This window comes from Podarcis erhardii (genome assembly GCF_964252035.2).
Source record: "Podarcis erhardii genome assembly, chromosome: 2".
In the NCBI taxonomy this organism is placed as follows: Eukaryota; Metazoa; Chordata; class Lepidosauria; order Squamata; family Lacertidae; genus Podarcis; species Podarcis erhardii.
The window spans coordinates 118,275,989-118,291,979 of record NC_138498.1 but is presented as its reverse complement, the minus strand read 5'-3'; the positions used below and the strand labels follow the sequence as shown (position 1 = coordinate 118,291,979).

The following is a 15,991-nucleotide window of genomic DNA, read 5'->3' as shown; positions in this document are numbered from 1 at the left end:
CCCTCCTGACTCCAAGGCGTTGACTTGACAGGAATCCTCTCTGCTCTTTTAGGCACTGGGGAGACATGAGGAGGAGGTGATTGTGGTATCCCCTGAGGCCGAGTGGTCGCCGTTGGAGGGCAGCCTGGGTCCCAACTCATTGGGTATGTATGAATTGTATGGATCCCATTGATCCCATTTAGATTGTTTGCTCTCCAGTCTTGTTTGTGGGCTTCCCATGGAGGCATCTGTTTTTATTTTTGTTAGGTATTTTGTGGTTTTATATCTTGATTTTATTCTGGGGAGGGTGGGGTATAAATCATCACCATTATTATTATTATTATTATTATTATTATTATTATTATTATTACCGCCCTGAGACCCCCGGGTATTGGGCAGTATATAAATTCTAATGATGATGATGATGATGATGATGATTTCTTGGCAGAAGAGACAAGCCATAGAGAAGGAAACAGCTAGAGGAATCTAGGAAAATGCTAGCTGCTAGAGCAAAGTAAATAGAGGCATAACTGACCAGAATAGCAGAGCAAAAGGCCTGTGAAAATTGTGCAGCTCATCCAATGAGATAAAGAGAGTCAGATTTCTCTGAGCTTTAGAAGCTAAAATGAGAGAGGGTGTTTAAGATGTCATGCAAATACTCCGTCAAAATGTGGCCATGTGAAAGCAGCATTGGTGTCCAGCAGAGCTCTTTTGTATATTTTTAAATACTGTGCAGTAAAATCCAGTCTGATTCTTTTGTTTCCTTTTCCCGTTCAGGGAAAGTGAACCTGGATGGCTATGCGGTCTCAGCTGGAGAAACAACTCTGAATGGGAGCAAGCTGGGCCCTTTCCAGCGAGGAAGTCCCAGGCTACCGGTAATGCTCGGGACGTTATTGGGGCGGCCTGGTTCCCTCGAAAGCAGCTGTGATCTGGAACAGGAGAATGAGACGGAGCCGCTGGAGAGGTGGGACGAAGCCACGCTCTGCAGCGAGGGGGTCTACGAGACGGTAGTGCGCTTGGAGGAGCATGGCCACTGGTGCCTCGAATGCGGCGAAAGCTTTCAGGATGAGTGGCAGCTGGATAGACACCAGAAGACCCACACGGGCCGCAAGCGTCCCGAGTGCCCGGAATGCGGGAAGAGTTTCCGGGATATCTCGCATGTCCTCCGGCACCAGACAGTCCACACCGGAGAGAAGCCATATTCCTGCTCCGAATGTGGGCAGAGCTTCACCCAGAAGCCGGCCCTCAACAGACATCTCAGAAAACATCTGGAAGAAAAGAACTACACAGGTACGTATGCCGTAATCAATTTTGCGGGTGCCACGAAAGATGAATATGCTCAAGAGGGAATAGAATCTGCACACACACAAAATATAAAGCTTTTAAATAACTGCACAAACCCTGAAGCTCCATCCAGATTATTGAAACGATGCAACTTACAACAGAAGATGTAATACAGTGGTACCTTGGTTCCTGAATGGCTTGGCTCCTGAACAAATCGGCTCCCGAACGCCACAAACCCAGAAGTGAGTGTGTTGGTTTGCGGAAGTTTTTCGGAAGTCGAACGTCCAATGTGGCTTCTGATTGAGTGCAGGAAGCTCCTGCAGCCAATCGGAAGCTGCACCTTGGTTTTCGAACCGTTTTGGGAGTCAAACAGACTCCTGGAACAGATTAAATTTAAGAACCAAGGTACCACTGTATTTGGATTCCAACTTTGGTGTGTTGATATACTTAATAGTGTTTGTTGTGGGGGAGGAAGGGAAAAGGAGATTGTTAGCCGCTTTGAGACTCCTTAGTGTAGTGATAAAGCGGGATATCAAATCCAAACTCCTCCTCCTCTTCTTCTTCTTCTTCTTCTTCTTCTTCTTCTTCTTCTTCTTCTTCTTCTTCTTAATATTTCACAATAATATGAAACCATGGGACTTCCCGCAAGATCATCAGGGGCATTCAAATCTCCACATTCTGCTATGAATAATTGCAAGGGACAAAGTGATTCCCTCTTGCTGTGTGAGAGATAAGGAAATGTCTCTTCTAATATTATCTTAAGAAGAGGAATTCCTTCTGTGTGTGTGTGTGTGAGAGAGAGAGAGAGAGAGAGAAGGAGAGAGAGAGAGAGGCAGAGTGCCTCTCCTAAAATGACAGTGGAAGAAGTATTAGAAGGAGGAATGTCTGTTCTCAGATGCTCCTGATGCAGTCCTCATAAGATATTGTATTAAACATAACCTTCACAGAAAAACAAAATCTGCCGCACAGTTAATAAGAGATACCCTTTTTAGCCTATCGAAAATATTTTTATCTGTCCTTCTGTCTGTCTGTCTTTCTATCTAATCTACTGTATTTAACTTAATTGCTTACTTACAAGCAGGCTCGTACTCAATAATTCTCAGAAACCTAAAAACCAGTGCAGTTTTCAAAGGTTCATTCTGCAACCTTGATTCAAAATGGCATCCAATTGTAGAGACGCATAGACAAAAAAACCCCTTCTTCTTGATCTTGGGAACCATCATGCAATATTTGTTTGTGATCTCTTAAGAGGTGTCTAAATGAACAGCAAACGAGTAAATTTCCAAAATGTGTGGTATTTTTCAATAACGTATGGTACACACACACTGCTTGGCACCATAGTTTCCAACTGGTGCACTAAGGAATCAGAAAAGTTTTGCATCGGTTAAAATTCACGTAAGCAAATGACCTTATTTAAACCTTGCGACGCTCCTCCCTCGTGCGGGATCTCATACCGCTCCCCACCTCTGGCCAAACAGGTGTCAGCATCACTGTCCGACCCCCGAAGACGCTTGTGGGCCGCAAACGCCCCGAGTGCCTAGAGTGCGGGAAGAGTTTCCGGGACATTTCGCAAGTCCTTCGTCACCAGACAGTCCACACAGGAGAGAGACCGTACAGCTGCTTCGAGTGCGGACAAAGCTTCACTCAGAAACCAGCCCTCAACAGACACCAGAGGAAGCACGTAGAAGGCAGCCAAGGTGCAGGTATGGGGCTGGGCTTACCCTCTGGGACCACAGCTTCCAGCCAGAGCTGGATCTGGGTTCAGGGGAGCCCTTGGGCAAAGACTCCCTTTCAATGTATCTCCCTCCTTGCTTCCACTGACGTCTCCCCTTCCCTATTAGGACTATTCACATCACCTACTTTCTGGTTCTTTTTCTAAAGTGGGGGTGCCAGAGATTGAACTGGGGGGGTGTCAACCTGAACAACAACAATTTATACCCCACTTATCTGGCTGGGCTTCCCCAGCCACTCTGGGCTGCTCCCAACAAAATAATAATAATAATAATAATAATAATAATAATAATAATAATAAGGCAATAAAAATATCAAACATTAAAAACTACTTGATACAGGGCTGCCTTCAGATGTCTTCTGAAAGTCAGGTAGTTGGTTATTTCCTTGACATCTGATGGGAGGGCGTTCCCCAGGGCAGGCACCACTACTGAGAAGGCCCTCTGCCTGGTTCCCTGTAACCTCACTTCTCACAGGGAGGGAACCGCCAGAATGCCCTCAGCTCTGGACCTCAGTGTCTGGGCAGAACAATGGAGGTAGAGACGCTCCTTCAGGTATACTGGGCTGAGGCCGTTTAGGGCTTTAAAGGTCAGCACCGACACTTCGGATTGTGCTCAGAAACGTACTGGGAGCCAGTGTAGGTCTTTCACTACCGGTGTTATGTGGACTCGGCAGCCGCTCCCAGTCACCAGTCTAGCTGCTGCATTCTGGATTAGTTGCAGTTTCTGGGTCACCTGCAAAGGTAGCCCCACATAGAACGCATTGCAGTAGTCCAAGTGGGAGATAACCAGAGCATGCACCACTCTGGAGAGACAGTCGGCGGGCAGGTAGGGTCTGCGTACCAGATGGAGCTGGCCCTGGACACAGAATTGACCTGCGCCTCCATGGACAGCTGTGAGTCCAAAATGATTCTCAGGCTGTGCATCTGGTCCTTCAGGAGCACAGTTACCCCATTCAGTACCCCATCCACACCTGCCCGCCCCCTTGTCCCCCCAAAACAGTACTTCTGTGGTGGAGATTTGGTCTCTCCCTTGAGAGTTTTCAGGGCCCTCTGCATCGTCTTGATGGGAGAGCTGTGTGATACGCTGCTAGTGTAGCAACTGAACATAAAACGGTGGATTAAGCAGAGCGCTGGATCCAGTGTTTTGTGGTGGGTTAGAGTTTCAGAGTAGGACCTGGGTAACCAAGATTCAAATCCCCACTTACTCATGAAGCTTGATGGGTGATCCTGGGCCAGTCGCACACAGGCGCGCTCTCCTTCTCTCAGTCTAACCTCCCCCTTTTTAAAAAAATAAAAATGTGAGATATAAATGCAGATAAATAAATAGACCAAAGAGCTGGAATCATAGAATCAAAGAGTTGAAAGGAACAGCCGTCCCATATGGGGATCAAACTTGCCACCTTGCCGTTATCAGCACCATGCACTAACCAATAAGTCTCACTAGTGCAACAAGATTTCCCCCTGTCCATGCATGCACACAAACACCCCAAAATGGCTCTGTAGGATTGGCAGAGCCCACCCAGAACAGCATGTGCAAGTCTGCACTGATAGAATGAAAGCCATTTGCATGCTTTAAGAGGTTTGAAAAGGTCTTGGACAAATAATGATAACAACATGTTATAATAGTATAACAGATACAAAAACTTATGGAATACAGTGGTACCTCCGGTTGTGAATGGGATCCGTTCTGGAGGCCTGGCCATATCCCGAAGATTTCGTTACTGGAGGAACCACTTCTGCATATGCATGAAGTGCGCAGAGTGCTTATGCGCAAGCGGCAAACCCACTTCCGGGTTTGCCGCGTCCGCAACCTGAAGTTTACATTACCTGAAGGTAATGTAACCCGAGGGTCCACTGTATACAGAAATGGCAAATCTTACCAGAAGGATAAGAGATCAAGATAACAAACTTTTAATAAAAGAATGGAAATGGTTTATTGAATATTTACAAATAAACTGTAAACAGATAAGGACGTTGGCAGGATTATTGTAATAACCTGCAGTTTTATATTTAAAGTAGATGAATAAATGAGTAAGTTAAGTTAATTTGGAATATGTAGAAAATACAAAAAATAAATTTAAGGAACCGCAGAAAGAGGGGGAAGGAAGACAAGTTTTGAAATGTTAAAATGATTGTAAGATTATTGAAATGTATAAAATTGAAAATCTTAAAAACAGTAACAGAGACACTTACTTGAAGGTGCAACATTTGGGTGTGTGCATTTGTGAAATATATTAATTTCTTTAATCCTCTCCCTAGCATGAGACATGACATCCGCTTGGATTCTCTCTTTCTCCCTTGCAGGTGACGGAAAAGTGTCTTCAAGCCAAGAAAAGGCCTTCCTGCAGCCAGGATCCTTGCTGCCCAGCCCGTCAACAGCATCCCAAGAGAGCGTCGCTGGCACCTTCTCCAGTGGATACTGGCCAGTGGGGGACTCTCCGTGGGGAGCTGCCCCAAGCCGGGTTGGGGCTGCGACCAAAGCTGCCCGAAAAAAGCTGAGCCGCAGGGGGCAAAGAAACCACTGGTGCTTCCTCTGCGCAAAAGGCTTCCGGGACAAGGCGGACTTGGTGAGGCACGAGAGGATCCACACGGGTGAAAAGCCCTACTCGTGTCTGGACTGCGGGCGGCGGTTCAGCTACACGTCGAGTTTGTACAAGCACCAGCTCATCCACCGCCAGCCCATCAATCTAGAGTTGAAACCGGTGACCCAGGAGGACTTAAATCACGGGCAAAACGGTGTTGCGCACCCCCAGGCGGCTGGGAAGGAAGGGGCGTTGGGCAACGGCGTGAAGGTCGAGGCCTGCGAAGGGGAGCCTTATGCTGGGAATGTGGTGCTGTTAGTAGGGGGAGCTGCAGAGAGGTGAAGCGCTTTTTGACATTTTTAACAGGCAGAGTCGAAACCACCTGGCTGAAAAAAGCCAGCAGAGCAGAGACAGCTGCCTGGGCCAGGGGGGTGATGAATTTCTCCTTGAGAGAGGGGGTGGTCCCTGGCTGCTTGAAGGAGGCAGTGGTCAAAAGATGGTTCGGAAATTTCAGCCGGTGCAGAATACAACGGCCAAGTTGCTCACCGGGGCAAGGCAGTTTGAGCCCATCACACAACGATCCCAGCCTGTCTGCATTGGTGTCCTGATCCACCGGCCCAAAGGGAGTGGTGGGGTGCAGGGATACCAAAGAAGGGTGTCAAAAACATCAGTTTTCGGGCTTTATTAAAAAGAAAGGCGTATGGTTGCCTTCATTGCGGGGGGTTGGACTAGATGACCCAAGGGGTCCCTTCCAACTGTACAGTTCGACTTGCAGCAAATCATTCGGCCAGCCTTTAGTTTCCAGGCCCGATTCAAAGTGCTGGTTCTGACCTGGAAAGCCTTAAACAGCTGAGGGCCACAATACCTCAAGGACTGCCTCTCCCCATATGAACCAACCCCGGACCCCATGATCATAAAATGAGGCCCTTCTTTGTGTGCCGTCTCCACATGAGGTCAGGAGGGTGGTAACACGGGAAAGGGCCTTTTTTGTGGTGGCCCCCCATTTGTGGAATGCTTCTCCCCAGGGGGGGCTCAGCTGGCACCTTCAATACATCTTTAGGTGCCAGGCAAAAACATTTCTCCATAACTAGGCCTTTAGCTGATTAACATTCTATGGCCTTTTGAATGCATTTGTGTGATGGTCCAATCCCCTGTAATGCAGGAATCTCGAACTAGATCATACATGACCGATGGCCATGCCACCTCTGCTTTGAAACCTCCACGGATGGAGAGCCTCTACCGCCTCTCACGGAAATCTGCTCCACTGTTGAACAGCTTTCATTTTATTAATGCATTTTGCGTTCTCAATTTGTATTCTTATCTTGTGAACCGCCTTGCGATCTCCGGAAGAAGTGTGGCATACAAATTCAAACAATAGCAAATATAAATAATAAATAAAATAGCCAGCTCAAGAGTCTCCTTCAGTTTGCTCCCACCACCCGCAATGTACATATTGTGTAAAGAGGGTTTCTTAAGCTTAATTATAGTGATTACCGTTAATAATATTATGGACAATAACACGGGACTTCAGTGACCCCCCCCCCCCTGCTTTCAAGTATTTGGACTGTGGGGACCCTAGCCACAAACATTGTCTTATTTCTCGTTTTAAATAAAAGTATAAACTAACTGCGGATCACAAGTGTGTGTTGTTTCTAGAAATGAACCCCTTAAAAATGCCTTGAGGGAGATTGCTTAAGCGACCTTCTGTTATTGATTGACAGCTTTCTGCCTTATGTACCCAGGATGTCACTACAGTTGGCGGGCAATTTCCAAAGATCTCAGAAGCCCATACCTTCCAGAAAAAGGTGAACTCATTTTTGTTCCTACAAGCTCTTGCAGCTGGGAGAATAGAATGGCAGGCCTTAGGGGTCCATTTCCTATTGTTTTTCCATTTGTCAGGGTTTTTTTGAATGCTGTTTTTATTCTATTTCGTACACCACCGTGGGACATATGCGGATGACATGGGATTGTAGGTCAACGGATAATTGCTGTTCAATCCAGAACGCCAAAGGGCTTGGCTGTTACTCCAGGGCAGCTGATGACGCCTGTCTCAATCTGCTTTCAGTTTGTTGCTGGTTTTACCTTCTGAATATTTTGAGGAGTTGCTTTTACTGACATTTTTGCTGTTCTGTTCTCTCTGTGAACCGCTTTGAGATTGGCGCGGGTTTTTTTTAATAGCCCAGCGGTGGACAACTTTCAGGAAATAAATAAATAAGATCTCACTTTGAAAAGTGCCAAATTCTTGGGAGAATCTTGATGAGGGCTTAATAATAATAATAATAATAATAATAATAATAATAATAATACAGTCATACCTCGGGTTACAGACGCTTCGGGTCGCGTGATTTCGGGTTGCCCACTCCGCCAAACCCGAAAGTACCGGAACGGGTTACTTCCGGGTTTTGGTGCTTGCGCATTCGCAGAAGCGCTAAATCGCGCTTTGCGCAGAAGCGTTGAATCGCAACCCGTGTGTGCGTAGAAAGTGCTTCCCTCACGGATCATGTTCGCAACCTGAGAGTCCACTGCAATAATAATTTATCCCCCACCCATCTGGCTGCGTCTCCCCAGCCAACGTTAAAAACTTCCCTAAATAGGGCTGCCTTCAATTGTCTTCTAAAAGTCAGTGAGTTGTTTATTCCCAATTTTACACTGGAAGTGAGCGAGGCTGCCTGCCATCTCCCTCTTGCCCTGAACTGATTGGACTTGAGATGCTCTCTTGCGAACTGAGACTTCGAAGGGCTTTCCACCTGGAGCACAAGCCCAGCTGCCTCTTTGCGTTTTTAATACCCCGCCTTTTCTCCAAGAGACGCGTGGTGGCCCATGGTGCTCTCCGCTTCCGTAGCTACCATCACAACAACCCTGTGAAGTGGGTCAGCTTGAGAGGCCAGCAGCAGCCACAGGTCGCTCCCTGATCAGTACTTTTGGTTTAGATGGGGGCACGAGACTCTTAATCTCGGGGTCATGGGTTCGAGTCCCACATGAGGCAAGAGAGTCCTGCATTGCCGGGGTTGGACTGGATGACCCTCGGGGTCCCTTCCAACTCTAGAATCCAACCATGTTGACATACAAGTCTGCTTCGCCTTCTCATTCTTTTGGCCGGGCACCATTGCTTTACTGGTGTGCCAGTAAGCGAGTAAATAGAAAGGGAAAATAAAAATAAGCGAGCACCCTTCCCTAGAGCCCAAAGGCACTTTTTTTGCCCCAGGGAGGAACAAACTACACCTCCCAGAATCTTTTGGGTCTGGGAAAAGGGAAGAAGCAAAGGACTAGGCCACCCCAAGCATAAACTAAGGTTGGTAGTGCAAAAGCTCTGCAAACAAGCATTTGGGTTTCCTCAAACACTGCACTTCAATTGGAAGAAAGCAGAGCTCAGGCGAGGCTGGTAAATAAAGCGAGTAAATAGAAAGGAGGGGGCATGAGCAGCCTTTCCCAGAGCCCAAAGGCATATTTTGGGAGGAAAAGACTACACCTCCCAGAATCCTTTGGGTCTGAAAAAAAAAGGGAAGAAGCGAAGAACACGAGGACTTTCCTTTTTGTGTGGGTCTTTTGCAGGAGGGGACCCGCCACCGATCTCGCTGGGGTGCAAAGAGGCTTCGCGGGGGAAGCTGAAGGTGGGAGCAGGAAGGAGTCTTTGCTGGCAGAGCCGCCCTTCGGAAGCAGCTCTACACGGGTGAGAGGGCACCGTCTGAACCCTGCAACACGTGAATGCCGGTGAGGGGGGCGGGGCAGGAAAGGGCGGCGGGAAAGATGAGCCATTTTGGCTTTCCCCATTGCACGGATAAGTTTGCAGGTTGCATCGAGGAGGAAGGGGAGATTCTCGAGAGCAGAAGAAGGGATCTCTTTCACTTGTTTATTCCTCTTTGAAAGCTTTGAAATGAAATGAAAAAATGGAAGATTATGTAAAAGGCAATGGTAACCAGAGATAAATATCAATATGAAACGTAGTAATAGTAGATGATAAATATGCGCCAAGAATGGAGTGCCAAATGGTATTAATTTGTATAAAGCCTATAAAAATAACTGACAAAAAATGAAATGAAATGAAAGCTTGGTGGTACATTGTGCATATTTTTAATTAAGAAAATATGGACATTAAGAAAAATCAGATAACATTATAATCCCCTTTTTATAATCCCCTTTTTATCACGGGTGAGAGGGCACCGTCTGAACCCTGCAACACGTGAATGCCGGTGAGGGGGGCGGGGCAGGAAAGAGCGGCGGGAGAAATAAGCCATATTGGCTTTTCCCATTGCACGAATAAGTTTGCACGTTGCATCGGGGTGAAAGAGATGGAAGGGAAGATTCTGGGGAGCAGAAGAAAACTCATTCCTCTTTGAAATGAAACGGCAAAATGTAAAATTTTGTCAAATGGAACATTACCAGAGGTAACTAGCAATATGAAACATAGTAATAGTAGATGATAGAGATGCATCAATGCTGTATACTAGGGTGTCGCGACACACAGTTTGGAAAGCTCCGCTATACAGCATTAAAGTCTCGCATTGAATATAAGTGATCTGAAAAAAGGACTTTTACGATCTGAAAACGGATACAATGTATGCACTTTTTTGGTAGCCCAAGAAAATCTTGAATAATCACCATAATAAAAACAACCCAAAAAGAATGAAGTTGCAAGCATCTACGGCAGGCATGGCCAGACTTGGCCCTTCAGATGTTTTGGGACTACAACACCTATCATCCCTAGCTAACAGGACCAGTGGTCAGGGATGATGGGAGTTATAGTCCCAAAACATCTGGAGGGCCAAGTTTGGCCATGCCTGATCTATGGGGAAGACCGAGATTCCCACTCTACGCTTGCTACCAAAGGCGTGGACATTTTGTCATTACAGAGACCACTAACCTTTGAGGAAGGGCCCTCCCCGCTGGACGTTGGCCGAAGAGCAAGGGAGGCCATGCTGGACAATGAGATAAACATGGCCTCTCTGGGTAAGGAGCCTCCTTCCTTGAGCCTGAAGCAGTCCTTCCGGGACATTTTCTTCTCACTCTTCTTTTGGGGTGGAGGGGTAGGTGGGGAGCAGGTTTGTTGCACAAGAGCTCCAAATGTACTTTATTCTTAACGCCATCCATTTTGATCCCGACTTTTCCCCCTCCGAGGAGCGCAATGTGGGGCACACGGGTCCCCCCCATTTAATCCCCACAACAAGCCCCAAATGGCCTTGAAGGAGTGTCTCCACCCCCATCACTCTGCCTGGACACTGAGGTCCAGCTCCAAGGGCCTTCTGGCGGTTCCCTTAATGCAAATAGTGAAATTACAGGGAACCAGGCAGAGGGCCTTCTCGGCAGTGGCGCCCGCCCTGTGAAACACCCTCCCAGCAGATTTCAAGGAATTAAAAAAAACTATATAAGCTTTTGAAGGCAGCCCTGTATCAGGAAGTTTTTAATGTTAGATGTTTTATTATGTTATTATATGTGCTGGAAGCTGCCCAGAGTGGCTGGGGCAACCCATTCAGATGGGTGGGGTACAAATAATAAAGTATTCTTATTAGTAATCTAGCATAGGTGTGGGGAACTGTTGTGTGGCTGTAAGGTAGGATTCTGTGCAAAATGAAAAATATTGGATGGGCAGGGAAGAATAAGAATAAGAATACAGTGGTACCTCGGGTTAAGAACTTAATTTCTTCTGGAGGTCCGTTCTTAACCTGAAACTGTTCTTAACCTGAGGTATCACTTTACCTAATGGGGCCTCACGCTGCCGCCGCGCCACTGCTGCACGATTTCTGTTCTCATCCTGAAGCAAAGTTCTTAACCTGAGGTACTATTTCTGGGTTAGCGGAGTCTGTAACTTGAAGCGTATGTAACCTGAAGTGTATGTAACCGGAGGTAACACTGTAATAATAATAATAATAATACAGTGGTGCCTCGCAAGACGAAATTAATCCGTTCCACGATTCTCTTCGTATAGCGGTTTTTTCGTCTTGCGAAGCAAGCCCATTGACAGCTTAGCGGATTAGCGCTATTAGCGGTTTAGCGGCTTTTAGCGGATCAGCTGATAAGCGGCTTAGGGCTTAGGAAAAGGGGGGGAGGGGAAAAAACCCGCAGGAACTCGCAAGACATTTCGTCTTGCGAAGCAAGCCCATAGGGAAATTCGTTTTGCGAAGCGCCTCCAAAACGGAAAACCCTTTCGTCTAGTGGGTTTTCCGTCTTGCGAGGCGTTCGTCTTGCGGGGCACCACTGTAAACAGTTCCGTGAGGTAGGGTAGCCCTAAGAGGGAATGACTGGACCAATATTTCCTGATGAGTTTCATGGCTGAGGGGGATTTGAACCCTGGTCTCCCAGATTCCAGTCTGGCACTTTAACCACTGTGCTGCACTCTAGCTGTGCAAAAGGTTTGCTGGCATGTGAGGGACTCCCACCAGCGTAACAGCAGAAGTCTGGAAGCGCCAACCGAGTCCCCTCCCTGGGGTCCTGGCAGTGCAGTCCTGACCCCACCCCCCACCCTGCAGCCATCTTCAGCCGTCCTCCCTTCTCCTTCCAGCACAGAGCAACGGGCCACCTTGCCCCACACAAACATGCAGCCCCCTAACCCAAGGTACTGTTTAGTTATGGGTTCTTCCTCAGAAAAGTTTGAGAGAGCTTTGGATGACTGGCCACTGGGGATAGTTTAGGCCATGAAACCGAATGCTTCCTCCACGCTTCCTTCTTCTTCCTCCTTCTTCTTCCTTCTTCTTCCTTCTTTCCCGCATAGCACTGCCACTTCCCAAGACGAGTCTCGTCGCCAGCGCAGAGCAAGCGGAAGAGCCCAGGAGGCCACAATATCAGATCTCAGACGGAACAGGGGCTGCCATTTTGGACACCAGCTCAGGTGAGGCAGTTTGGGCGGGATGCCGAGTCCGTTCAGAGTTTCTCCTCCCTTAATGAGAATTGGCAAGAAAAATCTTCTCTGTTACTTCATTCATAGGGTTAGTAAGGATCCTGTTGTGTTAAAGTTGCTTCTCCAACAGACCTGGCCACTGTTTTTCCTTTCCCCACCCCTGTCCTTCCTCCTCAATTTACTATTTTTAAGAACATGAAAACTTAGAATGACAATCCCTGCTTTGGCCTGTCCTGCATTTTCCAAAGTTCAGCTTCGGGGGGGCCTCTGCCTTTTTGCACGATGCAAGAGGGAGAGAAACTTCGCTTTTCCCTTTACACCTCTGCCCTGTCCTCCCTCCACCATCTTTGCTGTTCCTCCTCTAGCTCTGCTGCCTGCTGAGTCCCTCAGGACTGAGAGGAAGCACCTTTGAGGGCATCATTGTTTGAAGGGATTTGGGTGGAAACCTGAACAAGTAGAATTTCGCTTGAGCCTCGAAAAGGACCTAGAGCTGAAAGAAGTGGGGAAGAGAGTCCCTTTCAATCTTCCTTCTCCTCCTCCTTCTTCAATTTGGATTCTGAGGCTATTTCAAGGTTACCAGATTTTTCCCACCAATGAATCCAGGGTCACTTTTCAACTTCCTACTAAATAGCTGGATTTTGTCAGGGGACTGACTTGTATATCCGAGGACTGTCCCTGGGAAACGGGGACGTCTGGTAACCTTAGGCTCCTTCTCTGCCATCTTCAAACCCTGATTCCACTTTCTTCACTCTCTCAGCAGGTATTTCAAGGAGGAAACACTTCTGCCCAGAGTGTGGCCAATGCTTTGCCTTCAGATTGGCTCTTGCTAGACACCAGAGAATCCACACAGGGGAGAAGATCCAGGAAAGCTCTGAGCGTGGGGAATGTTTTGGTCAGAGTTCAGAGCTTGTGAGCCATTTGGAAACCCCTATGTCTTTGGAGTTCAGGAAGGTTCTTGCTCATCAGCCCATCGTTCTGATCCACCGGAACGTCCATGCAGGAGGAGATAAGCCATATCGCTGCTTGGAGTGTGGGGAAGGTTTTTCCCGACTCTCAGATTTTGTGAAACATGAAAGAGGCCACACGGGAGAGAAACCCCGCAAATATGGCAAGAGTAGGATCGGGTTCCCCAAGAGATCACAGCTTCATGGACACCATAAAGTCCACACAGGAGAGAAGCCCCACAAATGCAGTGCGTGTGGGTTATGCTTTTCTGTTAGGTCAAAACTTGTTACCCATCAGCGAACCCACACTGGAGAAAAACCCTATGAATGCCCAGAGTGTGGGAAATCATTTGCTCACAAATCAGGCCTTGTGGTCCATCAGAGACTCCACACAGGAGAGAAGCCCTATGAATGCTGGGAGTGTGGGAAATGTTTTCCTCAAAACGCACAGCTTTGGAGCCATCGGTTGGTTCACGCAGGGGAGAAACGGTATAAATGCTTTGAATGTGGGAAAAAGTTTCCTTCCCGTTCCAGCCTTGTAACTCATCAGAAAACCCACACAGGAGAAAGGCCCCATAAGTGTCTGGAGTGTGGAAAATGTTTCCCCACAAAAGGAAGTCTCAGGCGACACCAGAGAATCCACACAGGAGAGAAACCCTATGAATGTAGAGAGTGTGGAAAATGTTTTCATGAGAAAGCTGAACTTCTGAGCCATCAGACTGTGCACACCGGGGAGAGGCCTCATAAATGTGTGGAGTGTGGGAAATGTTTTATTTCAGCATCACATCTTGCAATCCACCAGAGAATCCATACGGGAGAGAAACCCTACAAGTGCATGGAATGTGGAAAATGCTTTTCCCAGAAACAACACCTCAAGCAGCATGAAAAAATCCACACTGGGCAGAAACCCTACAAATGCGTGGAGTGTGAAAAATATTTTACCAACAAATCACACCTTCATGTACACCAGAGAATCCACACAGGAGTGAGACCATATGAATGTGGAGAGTGTGGGAAATGTTTTTCCACTTCATCACATCTTATTTCTCATAAAAGAGTCCACACAGGAGAAAAGCCATATAAATGTTTAGACTGTGGAATGTCATTTACTTTCTCACAAAGCCTTAGGGGGCACCAGAGGATCCACACAGGAGAGAAACCTTACAAGTGCTTGGAGTGTGGGAAATGTTTTTCAAGAAGAGACACCCTTGTGAAACATCAGAGGATCCACAAAGGATAGAAACTCTATAAATGCTTGGAGTGTGAAAAATACTTTGCTATAAAATCAGAGCTTAACATGCATCAAAGGATACACATAGGAGAGGAAGCTTACAAGTGCTTGGAGTGTGGGAAATGTTTTCGTCAGAAAGGGAATCTTTTGAAACACCAGAGAACCCACACAGGAGAAAAACCCTACAAATGCATGGAGTGTGGGAAATGTTTTTCTTGGTCATCACATGTTCGCAAACACCAGAAAGTCCACACAGGAGAGAGGCCTTACCAATGTGTAGAGTGTGGGAAATGGTTTTCACAGAGTGGGAACCTTAGAAAACACCAGAGACTCCATATGGAATAGAAAGCATATAAATGTTGGGAGTGTAGGGGAATGCTTTGTAAAGAAATGAATCTTTTATCAACACTGGAGACTCCACGAAGGAAATACAATGCAAGTGTCTGGAGTGTGGGAAATGATTTGCTGCTCATTTGGACCTTCAAAGGCACCAGAGAATCCACAAAAATGGGAAACCCATTAATGTTTTGAGTGTGGTATATGTTTGGCCTGGAAGACGCAGGCTGGTGCTGCCTCAGGGAGTCCACACAGGAGAGAAACCACACCAATGCTCTGAGTATGTGTATTGCCAGATATTTTTAGAAGGTGGTATCTCCTGATCTTGATATAATTTTACCTTTAAATCATTTTAACTCTATCTGTACATATAATGAGGGCTTCCCCGTGAATTTATCTGTATAATATATGTAACAAGGACTGAGAGATGGGGGGGGGGGTTGTTTAATCTCAATGAAAACAAGTGATACAGTGACAATAAAGTATTTCTATATATTTCTATCTAATGAGAACATGGCATCAAGCAGAGGTCTAGACAGCTGGCCTGATAAGGCGTCAACTAGGGACTGGCCTGTCTTGACCAAGCCATGGAACTGGAAATTAGATATTGACTTTGGCTCATTGCTAGGAAAAGAGAGAGTAACTTTGCTCTGTGCCAACCACAGAGATGAGGGAGAATGGCAACAGAACTTAAAGAGCCCACCTGCTATTAGATCATGCATGGAAGCCTCTATATAAGGGCTCAGCGACAGCAGCTCTCTAAGTCCCTCGTTCGAGTTCTGCCAGTGAACATCAACGTTGGCCCTATTGAGGGAAGGATCCCCTTCTCCCGGGGTCTGAAGCAAATGAGATGAACCATGAACTTCGCTTTTGCAGTTATCTCCATAATATCCTTCTGATCTTGTATCATAATTGTCACTCATTAGTGAGTATGGAACATAGATGTTAGACTGCTAGAATAATATTTAGAATATTGTGGACCCCATTACCTTTGTTTTAAAAAGGGCTGTCTCAGGTACCGTAATCTAACTGTTGGAGATGCACTAGGGATAATGCTTCTCTAAAACATACGTTTTTTCATTGTCCTATAACTGAAACTATGAACAGAACTGTATGGAACAACCTTACATT

The 15,991-nt window shown here is 46.7% G+C and overlaps 2 protein-coding genes and 1 long non-coding RNA gene across 10 annotated transcripts in view; 2 read left to right on the top strand and 1 right to left on the bottom strand.

Moving 5' to 3' along the window:
* Positions 1-15,991, top strand: part of LOC309336632 (uncharacterized protein) — a 40,079-nt gene that overhangs the window by 5,149 nt on the left and 18,939 nt on the right. For 3 of the 5 annotated variants that reach the window (XM_081852701.1, XM_081852702.1, XM_081852700.1), the window contains 4 exons: positions 53-143; positions 757-1,269; positions 2,742-2,966; positions 5,300-7,143. In XM_081852701.1, the coding sequence (XP_081708827.1) occupies positions 53-143; positions 757-1,269; positions 2,742-2,966; positions 5,300-5,859 (1,389 nt within the window). In that variant the 3' untranslated portion in view covers positions 5,860-7,143. Of the gene's footprint in view, positions 1-52; positions 144-756; positions 1,270-2,741; positions 2,967-5,299; positions 7,144-15,991 lie in introns of those variants that run through there. The other 2 variants (XR_014154058.1, XM_081852703.1) reach the window with 2 other exon arrangements.
* On the bottom strand, positions 4,288-5,277 carry LOC309337528. The gene is made up of 2 exons (XR_014154393.1): positions 5,189-5,277; positions 4,288-4,849 (listed from the first exon to the last, which is right to left on the bottom strand). It is a non-coding gene; the product is annotated as an uncharacterized lncRNA (long non-coding RNA).
* LOC309336726 (uncharacterized protein) lies at positions 8,764-14,982 on the top strand. 4 transcript variants are annotated; one of them, XM_081852965.1, is made up of 4 exons: positions 8,764-9,187; positions 10,368-10,464; positions 12,224-12,340; positions 13,110-14,982. In XM_081852965.1, the coding sequence occupies exons 1-4, from the start codon at positions 8,933-8,935 to the stop codon at positions 14,531-14,533; spliced, it is 1,893 nt and encodes a 630-aa protein (XP_081709091.1). In that variant the 5' UTR covers positions 8,764-8,932; the 3' UTR covers positions 14,534-14,982. The 4 variants fall into 4 exon arrangements, with proteins under 4 accessions (XP_081709091.1, XP_081709090.1, XP_081709092.1 ...); XM_081852964.1 differs by having other exon boundaries at positions 8,765-9,187; positions 13,107-14,982; XM_081852966.1 differs by having other exon boundaries at positions 9,056-9,228; positions 13,107-14,982.

Excerpts from the sequence above, each read along its gene's own strand:
- LOC309336726 (XM_081852964.1), top strand. The coding sequence starts at position 8,933 with ATGAGCAGCCTTTCCCAGAGCCCAAAGGCATATTTTGGGAGGAAAAGA. Across the intron at positions 9,188-10,367 it reads TCGGAAGCAGCTCTACACGG|AGACCACTAACCTTTGAGGA; the intron begins GTGAGAGGGCAC and ends TTGTCATTACAG. Across the intron at positions 10,465-12,223 it reads GATAAACATGGCCTCTCTGG|CACTGCCACTTCCCAAGACG; the intron begins GTAAGGAGCCTC and ends TTTCCCGCATAG.